Genomic DNA, 12,696 nt, shown 5'->3' on the forward strand with positions numbered 1-12,696 from the left:
ACGCAAATATACATACCTATACATCTCAGTGTACACATATATATACACACACAGACACATACATATATACCCATGCACACAATTCACAATGACAGCACGTCAACCCTGGTATACCACATCGATCCAGTTCACTCTATTCCTTGCCCACCTTTCACCCTCCTGCATGTTCAGGCCCCGATCACTCAAAATCTTTTTCACTCCATCTTTCCACCTCCAATTTGGTCTCCCACTTCTCCTCGTTCCCTCCACCTCCGACACATATATCCTCTTGGTCAATCTTTCCTCACTCATTCTCTCCATGTGCCCAAACCATTTCAAAACACCCTCTTCTGCTCTCTCAACCACACTCTTTTTATTTCCACACTTCTCTCTTACCCTTACATTACTTACTCGATCAAACCACCTCACACCACACATTGTCCTCAAACATCTCATTTCCAGCACATCCACCCCCCTGCGCACAACTCTATCCATAGCCCACACCTCACAACCATACAACATTGCTGGAACCACTATTCCTTCAAACATACCCATTTTTGCTTTCCGAGATAATGTTCTTGACTTCCACACATTCTTCAAGGCTCCCAGGATTTTCGCCCCCTCCCCCACCCTATGATTCATTTCCTCTTCCATGGTTCCATCCGCTGCCAGATCCACTCCCAGATATCTAAAACACTTTACTTCCTCCAGTTTTTCTCCATTCAAACTTACCTCCCAATTGACTTGACCCTCAACCCTACTGTACCTAATAACCTTGCTCTTATTCACATTTACTCTTAACTTTCTTCTTTCACACACTTTACCAAACTCAGCCACCAGCTTCTGCAGTTTCTCACATGAATCAGCCACCAGCGCTGTATCATCAGCAAACAACTGACTCACTTCCCAAGCTCTCTCATCCACAACAGACTTCATACTTGCCCCTCTTTCCAATACTCTTGCATTCACCTCCCTAACAACCCCATCCATAAACAAATTAAACAACCATGGAGACATCACACACCCCTGCCGCAAACCTACATTCACTGAGAACCAATCACTTTCCTCTCTTCCTACACGTACACATGCCTTACATCCTCGATAAAAGCTTTTCACTGCTTCTAAAAACTTGCCTCCCACACCATATATTCTTAATACCTTCCACAGAGCATCGCTATCAGCTCTATCATATGCCTTCTCCAGATCCATAAATGCTACATACAAATCCATTTGCTTTTCTAAGTATTTCTCGCATACATTCTTCAAAGCAAACACCTGATCCACACATCCTCTACCACTTCTGAAACCACACTGCTCTTCCCCAATCTGATGCTCTGTGCATGCCTTCACCCTCTCAATCAATACCCTCCCATATAATTTACCAGGAATACTCAACAAACTTATACCTCTGTAATTTGAGCACTCACTCTTATCCCCTTTGCCTTTGTACAATGGCACTATGCACGCATTCCGCCAATCCTCTGGCACCTCACCATGAGTCATACATACATTAAATAACCTTACCAACCAGTCAACAATACAGTCACCTCCTTTTTTGATAGATTCCACTGCAATACCATCCAAACCTGCTGCCTTGCCAGCTTTCATCTTCCGCAAAGCTTTTACTACCTCTTCTCTGTTTACCGAATCATTTTCCCTAACCCTCTCACTTTGCACACCACCTCGACCAAAACACCCTATATCTGCCACTCTATCATCAAACACATTCACCAACCTTCAAAATACTCACTCCATCTCCTTCTCACATCGCCACTACTTGTTATCACCTCCCCATTAGCGCCCTTCACTGAAGTTCCCATTTGCTCCCTTGTCTTACGCACGCTCTTTACCTCCTTCCAGAACATCTTTTTATTCTCCCTAAAATTTAATGATACTCTCTCACCCCAACTCTCATTTGCCCTCTTTTTCACCTCATGCACCTTTCTCTTGACCTCCTGTCTCTTTCTTTTATACATCTCCCACTCAATTGCATTTTTTCCCTGCAAAAATCGTCCAAATGCCTCTCTCTTCTCTTTCACTAATAATCTTACTTCTTCATCCCACCACTAACTACCCTTTCTAATCAACCCACCTCCCACTCTTCTCATGCCACAAGCATCTTTTGCGCACTCCATCATTGATTCCCTAAATACATCCCATTCCTCCCCCACTCCCCTTACTTCCATTGTTCTCACCTTTTTCCATTCTGTACTCAGTCTCTCCTGGTACTTCCTCACACAAGTCTCCTTCCTCCACAAGATAATGATCAGACATCCCTCCAGTTGCACCTCTCAGCACATTAACATCCAAAAGTCTCTCTTTCGTGCGCCTGTCAATTAACACGTAATCCAATAACGCTCTCTGGCCATCTCTCCTACTTACATACGTATACTTATGTATATCTCGCTTTTTAAACCAGGTATTTCCAATCACCAGTCCTTTTTCAGCACATAAATCTACAAGCTCTTCACCATTTCCATTTACAACACTGAACACCCCATGTATACCAATTATTCCCTCAGCTGCCACATTACTCACCTTTACATTCAAATCGCCCATCACTATAACCCGGTCTTGTGCATCAAAACCAGTAACACACTCATTCAGCTGCTCCCAAAACACTTGCCTCTCATGATCTTTCTTCTCATGCCCAGGTGCATATGCACCAATAATCACCCATCTCTCTCCATCAACTTTCAGTTTTACCCATATTAATCGAGAATTTACTTTCTTACATTCTATCACATACTCCCACAACTCCTGGGACATACATATACATTTTTAATTTTTTTCATTATACTTAGTCACTGTCTCCCGTGTTAGCAGGGTGGCACAAGGAAACAGATGAAAGAATGGCCCAACCCACCCACATACACATGTATATATATACACATACATATACATACATACACACATGTACATATTCATACTTGCTCACCTTCATCCATTCCCGGTGCCATCCCGCCCCACAGGAAACAGCATCGCCATGAAAAAAATTCAAATGTGATTAGGTTAAGTGTGTATAGAATGAGTTCATGCCCGGAAAAAACTTAATTATTGTTTTCTCGTATTCCTGTCTATTAAAGCATAGTATCAGTTTATTCTGTGAGGAGAAATTTTTAGTTATGGGTTTTTACATAATCAGTTGCCTTTTTCATGTGTATTCATTAATGGTCATAGGACAATGATTCTTACATGATCATGTCTCACATGTATAATTTCTTAACTTGTGGGTAGTCTTCTTTCATCGGGTGGGAAATAATTTCTCATTTTTTGGCTCTCCTCTTATTTTGTGGTAAGAAGGATCTTATTTTATCGGGCAGACAGTCACTTTTCATTTTAGGGGTAATTGCTTTTTATCTCATTTTGTGGTTTGATACTTTTCAATTTGTTGCTTATATCATTGGGTAGATGATCATTTACCATGATTTAAGAGAAATCTTTTCTTTTCTTTTTTTCATACTATTCGCCATTTCCCGCATTAGCAAGGTAGCGTTAGGAACAGAGGACTGGGCCTTTGAGGGAGTATCCTCACCTGGCCCCCTTCTCTGTTTCTTCTTTTGGAAAATTAGAAAAAAAAAAAAAAGGGAGGATTTCCAGCCACCCGCTCCCTCCCCTTTTAGTCGCCTTCTACGACACGCAGGGAATACGTGGGAAGTATTCTTTCTCCCCTATCCCCCATCATTTGGTTGATAACTTTTAGGATCAGGTGACTTGTCACCAAGTCAATATGATCTTCATTTTGCATAAGATTAACATTCGTAATTTGTCAGGTGGTTACTTCTTACCAAATGGATGATCTTTCCTTATCTGATGGGTAATCACTTCCTGTTTGATGACTCGTTTCGTCATATCTTTTGGGTGGTTACTTCTCACTGGTTATGTAGTAGAATATTATCTGATAATTGATCATCTCACATTAGGTGGTTGATTGTTACTCAACTTTGGTGATCTCTTTCTCATCTCATTTGGTGTTGTATCATTTCTCAAGAGTTTTGTGATCTCTTTCTAATCTGCTGCCTGGCTATTTTACATGGTACAAAACACCAACAAATGATGAATAACAAATTTCTCATTACTACAGACCTTCAGGAAACTGTATCTCAGAAAAAAAACACGCCCAAGAAGCAAACTCCCTCCAAAAAAGCAGGTCAACAGACATCAAAAAATGCAGTTGCAGAAAGTCAGAAGAAAGTCAAGCAAAACCTTTCAGCAATGCCAGGTAGGTACTGAAAGCCAGTCAGGACCACAGGTCGTAAAATTTGATAATATGTGTGTGCATCTATATGCAGAAGTACTTGATATTTTAGGAAAAAGTGCTGAGTGTATTCATTGTGGTAGTTGCATTATGGGCTTGAAGGGTCTTAGGATATGTTGAAAAGGTGTTTGTAGTGTTGCATGGTTGGGTGTCCAGAGCTTAGACAGGAAAATGTATTTGTGATGTGTATTTGTCTGAAAAGTGTGGCTTCTAATAAGTTTATGTCTGGTGGGTTGAAATTTTAGACTGAGTTTGGAGATGGTTATTTAGTGCTGTTGGGTTGTTTCAAGTGTATGTGTTTTGTCAGTGTTATATATATTTGGGGTTGGTTACAGGAGTGTGAGGCAGGGGTAAGTTTTTTTGTTTCTGTTTGAGTTTGGTGATTATTTGTGGAGTAGTTCAGATGGGAGGGGTCTTGTGCTAATGCACAGAATTGAGTTGGATTGTATTGTGTGATGTAGGCGTTGAGTGTTTGTGATATGTTAGCCAACCAGTGATTGTTATAGTGCACTGTTTTGCGTGGTTTCCAGCTTTTTTATATTTGCTTTTAAAAGGATGAAGGACCATTCAGGTGAGGGCATAGTTTGAAGTGGTGTGGATGAATTGCTTGTAGCATAAATGAGATAGCCTCGATTAAGGCATTCAGTTGCCCATGCTATCTCTGCTAGCCTAAAGATAATCCGTATTTGATGTGCCTTTCCCCACAGGGCAGTAGAGTGCATACTGCAATCTCCTCCACACACAGTCAGTGCTTTCTATGTAACTTCTCTCATACTTTCTTTCTCTGTACATCCTTCCTAATTAATTGTCTTTCCCTCTCTTCCCTTTCACTTTCATTCCCTACAAATTTTTCTTGATATTTCCTTGCTTTGCCTTCAGTTTTTCCTTGACTTTTTATCTCATTTCATTTGCTTTCTTTCAGTCACTCTTTAAACATTTTCCTTATGCTCATGATTTAGATATGCATTTCTTTTCTTACTTGATTGCCCTTTCCAGCATTTGCAAAGTAGCGCCTGGAAGAGGTGAAGAAATTTAGCATTCGCTCACATTCATGCTCTATCTGTCATGTGTAGTGCACTGAAACCACAACTCCTTATCCATAACCAGGCTCCACAGACCATTCCATGGTTTACTCTGGATGCTTCACATGTACTGGCTTAAACCATTGACAGCTCATTGACCCTAGTACACCACATTGCTCCAATTCACTCTATCCTGTGCACGCCTTTCACCTTGCTGCATGTTTAGGCCCCATTGCTCAAAATCTTTTTTTCACTCAATCCTTCCATCTCCAATTTGGTTTTCTTATTCTTCTAGTTCCTTGCACTTTTGACACATATTTCTCTTTGTCAGCCTTTCCATACTCATTCTTTCCTTATGCCTAGACCATTTCAGCACATCCTTTTCAGCCATCTCAACCTCACTTTTTTATTACCACACCTCTCTCTCACCCTTTCTTTACTTATTTGATTGAACCACCTCATGCCATTTTTTTCTCAAACACTCTATTTCCAACATACCCACCCTCTACCACACAGCATTATCTATACCCCATTCCTCACATCCAAATGATATTGTGGGGACTATACCTTCAAACATACCCATTTTTGCCTCCCAGATAAGATTCTCTTTTCACACATTCTTCAACACTCCCAGTACCTTCGCCTCCTCACCCACCCTATGACTCCCTTCTGCTTCTATGGTTCCATTTGCTGCCAGGTATCTGAAATACATAGCAGCTGAATCTCCTCCTAGGCCCTCTCATCTCCTACGGACTGCATACTCACCCTTCTCTCCAAGAATCACATCTACCTCTCACATCACCCTATTCGTTCACAAATTGAATAACTATGGTGACTTCTCACACCCTTGCCTATTCATGTTTCATTTAATCAACCCTTTTGCAATAACCCATTTATTACCTTATTATTCTTTGTGGCTTATATTTTGGATAATCTCACTTTTTAAGAAATATATCTCAGCTGATTGCATTTCTTTGTTGATGTGTGTGCAAAGTGAAGAATTAAGTAGCATTTATATTTCCTGTTGTTCACTTTGTACACTGGCCTTTGATGAACATATTTACTTTGGATGGGAAATATACACTCTGGTATTTTTTTTATGTTCATTGGAGCATGGGCATGTATGTTGATAATTCTTCATTTGCCTGCCACAGCCAAGTAGCAAAATGTACAACTCTCATTGATTAGAGTGGCATCCTATACATTAGTATCAGACTTTATAGCCAAAACCTTTCCTTACCAAGGTCAGTTTATTTAGAGATATCAAGGAAGCTTGCTTGAGATCTGTTCCCTCACACGATGTAATATTTTGTGACACATTTACAAGATGATAGATATAGATGATGAAAATCATTAGTACCATATTTGCTTGTGACAAAGATATTTCCAAAAATAATACATATGCCCAACATTACTCTTGGAATACCTCATATGCGGAGCAGTGGAGCAGCATAAGTTAAAGGGCACATAGCTCATATAGATGATGTTTCACCAGGTTAAGTTGTATATCACTTTAATTTGAAAGTTATGTTTTAGTTAATCATCATAAACTTAGAGACATTCTGTTTACTATACGTATGAGAATATTGTGGACGAAGCGGATATTAAGACTGCCATGTTGAGAGTTAAGGATGAGTGTAGGTGAATAAGGAAGCTGTGTGCTGTTGTTCTCCTTCATATGAATGGGAATATAATTAGAGATGATAGACTGATTTTTGTTAAAGTGATGAATGGAATGTGTTGATTTGGGAAATTTTGCTATGCTGGGGAAATGGATGCCGGAAGACAAGATTATGTATGATTAAAGAAAGGAAGGGGTGAAATAAGGACACCAGTAGGAAATTGTAAAGATGGATTGAGGGAGAGCGGTTGGGTTGATATAAGCATGGGGAGTGTTAGAACTTTGTACAGACAGGCACTCATAGAGGTGACTGCATCTATCATCCTGTAGGATATGGAACATGGTATACTGAATTTAAACATTGAATACTGGGAATACTAGCTGCAACATCTTTATTCACTTTAATCCTGAAATATATGTAATAACAGACCATAGTCTTGAGCAGTTATCATTCCTGAATGATGAGGGATTCAAAGAAGATATTTAACCCTCTACAAACCACTTAAAAAAAAGGGGGAAGACTGGGAGTGAAAACCATCAACTCTAAGCTACACCTTAAAAAGGAAGGGGTGGGGACTGGGAGTGAAAACCATTGCCTCCAAGTTCCATTATGGCACCAATTCCTTTTCATGTCTTGTTGCAGCTGGATGTCAAGTTTACTGAAAGGAATTGGGCATCTGTGTGCTTTGTCAGCCTGAAGGATTAGGGTTAGGGATTCCATTTCTGCAAAAGTGATTCCTGAAAAAGGTCCATGCTCTTTTTATGCTTGTTCCATCCCATGTAAATAGAATAGAATGATTAGTTTCATGTCAGTATGATTCCTTTTGTAGAATATTTTTCATCACTCTAAATGATATTTATACTGATGCAACTTGGGGAGTTTTATAGTTATCAATATTATGCTTCTCATTATGATTCATAACAACACTATTGATATAAGTAAAAACTTGTTACAGATCCTAGCCCCTCAAAAGTTTCACCGCCTTCAGGAATAAAGCCTAGCCCTTCCAAAACTCCACCTCCTCCAAGGATGGACCCTGGCATGGATAGAACTCACAAAGACAATGCCTTTAGGGAATTTCGTCGGATTTGTGCAAATATTGCAGAAGAGTCAAGTTATTTGGGCAAAACTGAAATACTTTCCAATTTCTTCAAGTATGGCACTAATAAAAGTAAGTCTTTTACATGTCTCTGTGACAATTACAGTTAGAATTAGCAGCATTTTTAATCCTTTGGCTGCTGAACTGGGAAAACTACGTGTCTTTTTGAATGTGACATCAGCAAAAGTTGAATTATGAAAATAAGTGTTATGAGCCAGTTAAACAACCATAGCCATTTAAACACTGTGCATCTTAGGCATCTAATCCTATGATTGCTCTTGGCATCATAAGATGCATTACATAGCAGCCTACGTTGCATATCTTATTGGCTTCCACTTTCACATGAAATCTTAACTAACATTTGCTACCTCTAGATACCCATAGATGTCACTAGTAGCTTACTGCTATAACTGTGGGCTGATTATGATGGAAACTTTGAAAATATATGAACCAGGGCATGTGAAGCCTCTGGGGTAAACCAGGGAAAGTTTTGTGGGGCCTGGATGTAGAAAGGGAGCTGTAGTTTCGGTGCATTTCATGACAGCTAGAGACTGAGGATTGGTGGAATGCATGCATCGTGCCATTGTATAAAGGCAAAGGGGATAAAGGTGAGCGTTCAAATTACAGAGGTATAAGTTTGTTGAGTATTCCTGGGAAATTACATGGGAGGGTATTGATTGAGAGGGTGAAGGTATGTACAGAGCATCAGATTGGGGAAGAGCAGTGTGGTTTCAGAAGTTGTAGAGGATGTGTGGATCAGGTGTTTGCTTTGAAGAATGTATGTGAGAAATACTTAGAAAAGCAAATGGATTTGTATGTAGCATTTATGGATGTGGAGAAGGCATGTGATAGAGTTTATAGAGATGCTCTGTGGAAGGTATTAAGAATATATGGTGTGGGAGGTAAGTTGTTAGAAGCACTGAAAAGTTTTTATCGAGGATGTAATGCATGTGTATGTGTAGGAAGAGAGGAAAGTGATTGGTTCTCAGTGAATGTTGGTTTGCGGAAGGGGTGCATGATGTCTCCATTGTTGTTTAATTTTTTTATGGATGGGGTTGTTAGGGAGGTGAATGCAAGAGTTTTGGAAAGAGGGGCAAGTATGCAGTCTGTTGTGGATGAGAGAGCTTGTATAGGTATGTATATGTGCATGTGTGGACGTGTATGTATTTACACGTGTATGTGGGTGGGTTGAGCCATTCATTCATCTGTTTCCTTGCGCTACCTTGCTAACGCGGGAGATAGCAACAAAGTATAATTATATTTTTTATTATTTTTTTTCATTATACTTTGTCGCTGTCTCCCGCGTTTGCGAGGTAGCGCAAGGAAACAGACGAAAGAAATGGCCCAACCCCCCCCCCCCCCCCCATACACATGTATATACATACGTCCACACACGCAAATATACATACCTACACAGCTTTCCATGGTTTACCCCAGACGCTTCTCATGCCTTGATTCAATCCACTGACAGCACGTCAACCCCGGTATACCACATCGCTCCAATTCACTCTATTCCTTGCCCTCCTTTCACCCTCCTGCATGTTCAGGCCCCGATCACACAAAATCTTTTTCACTCCATCTTTCCACCTCCAATTTGGTCTCCCTCTTCTCCTCGTTCCCTCCACCTCCGACACATATATCCTCTTGGTCAATCTTTCCTCACTCATCCTCTCCATGTGCCCAAACCACTTCAAAACACCCTCTTCTGCTCTCTCAACCACGCTCTTTTTATTTCCACACATCTCTCTTACCCTTACGTTACTCACTCGATCAAACCACCTCACACCACACATTGTCCTCAAACATCTCATTTCCAGCACATCCATCCTCCTGCGCACAACTCTATCCATAGCCCACGCCTCGCAACCATACAACATTGTTGGAACCACTATTCCTTCAAACATACCCATTTTTGCTTTCCGAGAGTATAATAAATAAATAAATAATGTATGTGTGTGTGTCTGTGTGTGTGTCTGTGTATATGAGTAGATGAGCCATTCTTCATCTGTTTCCTGGCGCTATCTTGCTGACACGGGAAACAGTGAATAAGTGTAATAAAAATAAATATATATATATATAGCTGAGTTTCAGGGTGACTTAAGACTGTGGGTGAAGCTTCTCCTCCCAGGAGTTGTAAAGCGGGTCTACAACCTCCAGTCCAAGCAGCTCATCAAACTTTTTTCCCAAGTAAGTGTATGCCAAGGGTACACATAATGGTTTACTTAAGCTTTGAAGTGATATTGTAATGTATACAGTTGAGTATTCGTGGGTTGGTGAAGATGGCATTGATTCTAGATTTACTGTAGATTTTTATCACTAACCATATAGGGGAATGTACAATTTTACAGCTTTTTCAGTCTGTTAACTTGAGTATTATCAGAGGCTGGCATATTTAAATCTTTTATGGGTATTGCATTTGTTTTGGATGTAATGGCTTTTGATAATGCATAGAGGGCATAGGAATAAATTTTTGATTAGCATATAACTTTGACATTAAGAATTTGTTTTGTTCTCTTGTTGGCAGTTTGTTGCTCATCATTTTTAGCGGAATTTTGGACAGAGACATTTTGATATTGCAAGGCCAATGGCATATTTTTCCCCATGTTTAGCATAGCTTGATATCTTTTGAGATGAATTTCTAAGCTATTTCAATTTAGAAAGTTGCATGTTTAGAATTATTCTCTTCAGATTTTTCATTCTTGCATCTTAAACTCTCAAGCTGGTTTAAGTATACCAATTGTGAAGATTATATTTATCTGATCAAGGAGTGGAGGTAGTAGGTCACATGGACTGTTGTAAAGTACCTGCATAATAACTATATAGTTGGATGATTCTGATTCAGCATTCATTACTAATTTCTTTGCTGCTCTAGTGTTTTGAGAAGCATTTTTCTGTATGAAGTATGTGTTGTAACCCCATTTTCAGTGCTGGTCTGTCATACCTTTTGCCAAAAATGTCTTAACTTTTTTTTTTTTTTTTTTTTTTTTTGCCGCTGTCTCCCGCGTTTGCGAGGTAGCGCAAGGAAACAGACGAAAGAAATGGCCCAACCCACCCCCATACACATGTATATACATACGTCCACACACACGCAAATATACATACCTACACAGCTTTCCATGGTTTACCCCAGACGCTTCACATGCCTTGATTCAATCCACTGACAGCACGTCAACCCCGGTATACCACATCGCTCCAATTCACTCTATTCCTTGCCCTCCTTTCACCCTCCTGCATGTTCAGGCCCCGATCACACAAAATCTTTTTCACTCCATCTTTCCACCTCCAATTTGGTCTCCCTCTTCTCCTCGTTCCCTCCACCTCCGACACATATATCCTCTTGGTCAGTCTTTCCTCACTCATTCTCTCCATGTGACCAAACCATTTCAAAACACCCTCTTCTGCTCTCTCAACCACGCTCTTTTTATTTCCACACATCTCTCTTACCCTTACGTTACTTACTCGATCAAACCACCTCACACCACACATTGTCCTCAAACATCTCATTTCCAGCACATCCATCCTCCTGCGCACAACTCTATCCATAGTCCACGCCTCGCAACCATACAACATTGTTGGAACCACTATTCCTTCAAACATACCCATTTTTGCTTTCCGAGATAATGTTCTCGACTTCCACACATTCTTCAAGGCCCCCAGAATTTTCGCCCCCTCCCCCACCCTATGATCCACTTCCGCTTCCATGGTTCCATCCGCTGCCAGATCCACTCCCAGATATCTAAAACACTTCACTTCCTCCAGTTTTTCTCCATTCAAACTCACCTCCCAATTGACTTGACCCTCAACCCTACTGTACCTAATAACCTTGCTCTTATTCACATTTACTCTTAACTTTCTTCTTTCAAACACTTTACCAAACTCAGTCACCAGCTTCTGCAGTTTCTCACATGAATCAGCCACCAGCGCTGTATCATCAGCGAACAACAACTGACTCACTTCCCAAGCTCTCTCATCCCCAGCAGACTTCATACTTGCCCCTCTTTCCAAAACTCTTGCATTCACCTCCCTAACAACCCCATCCATAAACAAATTAAACAACCATGGAGACATCACACACCCCTGCCGCAAACCTACATTCACTGAGAACCAATCACTTTCCTCTCTTCCTACACGTACACATGCCTTACATCCTCGATAAAAACTTTTCACTGCTTCTAACAACTTGCCTCCCACACCATATATTCTTAATACCTTCCACAGAGCATCCCTATCAACTCTATCATATGCCTTCTCCAGATCCATAAATGCTACATACAAATCCATTTGCTTTTCTAAGTATTTCTCACATACATTCTTCAAAGCAAACACCTGATCCACACATCCTCTACCACTTCTGAAACCACACTGCTCTTCCCCAATCTGATGCTCTGTACATGCCTTCACCCTCTCAATCAATACCCTCCCATATAATTTGCCAGGAATACTCAACAAACTTTTTTTTTTTTTTTTTGCCGCTGTCTCCCGCGTTTGCGAGGTAGCGCAAGGAAACAGACGAAAGAAATGGCCCAACCCACCCCCATACACATGTATATACATACGTCCACACACGCAAATATACATACCTACACAGCTTTCCATGGTTTACCCCAGACGCTTCACATGCCTTGATTCAATCCACTGACAGCACGTCAACCCCGGTATACCACATCGCTCCAATTCACTCTATTCCTTGCCCTCCTTTCACCCTCCTGCATGTTC

At 40.6% G+C, this 12,696-nt stretch overlaps 1 protein-coding gene across 3 annotated transcripts in view; it reads left to right on the forward strand.

Moving 5' to 3' along the window:
- The window catches only part of DNAlig3 (DNA ligase 3), a 71,335-nt gene that overhangs the window by 11,355 nt on the left and 47,284 nt on the right, over positions 1 to 12,696 (forward strand). For all 3 annotated transcript variants that reach the window (XR_011712142.1, XM_071657562.1, XM_071657561.1), the window contains exons 4-6: positions 4,064 to 4,201; positions 7,837 to 8,052; positions 10,061 to 10,167. Coding sequence is in view for 2 of the 3 variants with exons in the window: in XM_071657562.1 (XP_071513663.1) it covers positions 4,064 to 4,201; positions 7,837 to 8,052; positions 10,061 to 10,167 (461 nt within the window). In the remaining variant the exon portion in view is untranslated. The remainder of the gene's footprint in view (positions 1 to 4,063; positions 4,202 to 7,836; positions 8,053 to 10,060; positions 10,168 to 12,696) is intronic.

The sequence above is a fragment of the Panulirus ornatus genome, chromosome 64 (genome assembly GCF_036320965.1).
Source record: "Panulirus ornatus isolate Po-2019 chromosome 64, ASM3632096v1, whole genome shotgun sequence".
NCBI lineage: Eukaryota > Metazoa > Arthropoda > Malacostraca > Decapoda > Palinuridae > Panulirus > Panulirus ornatus.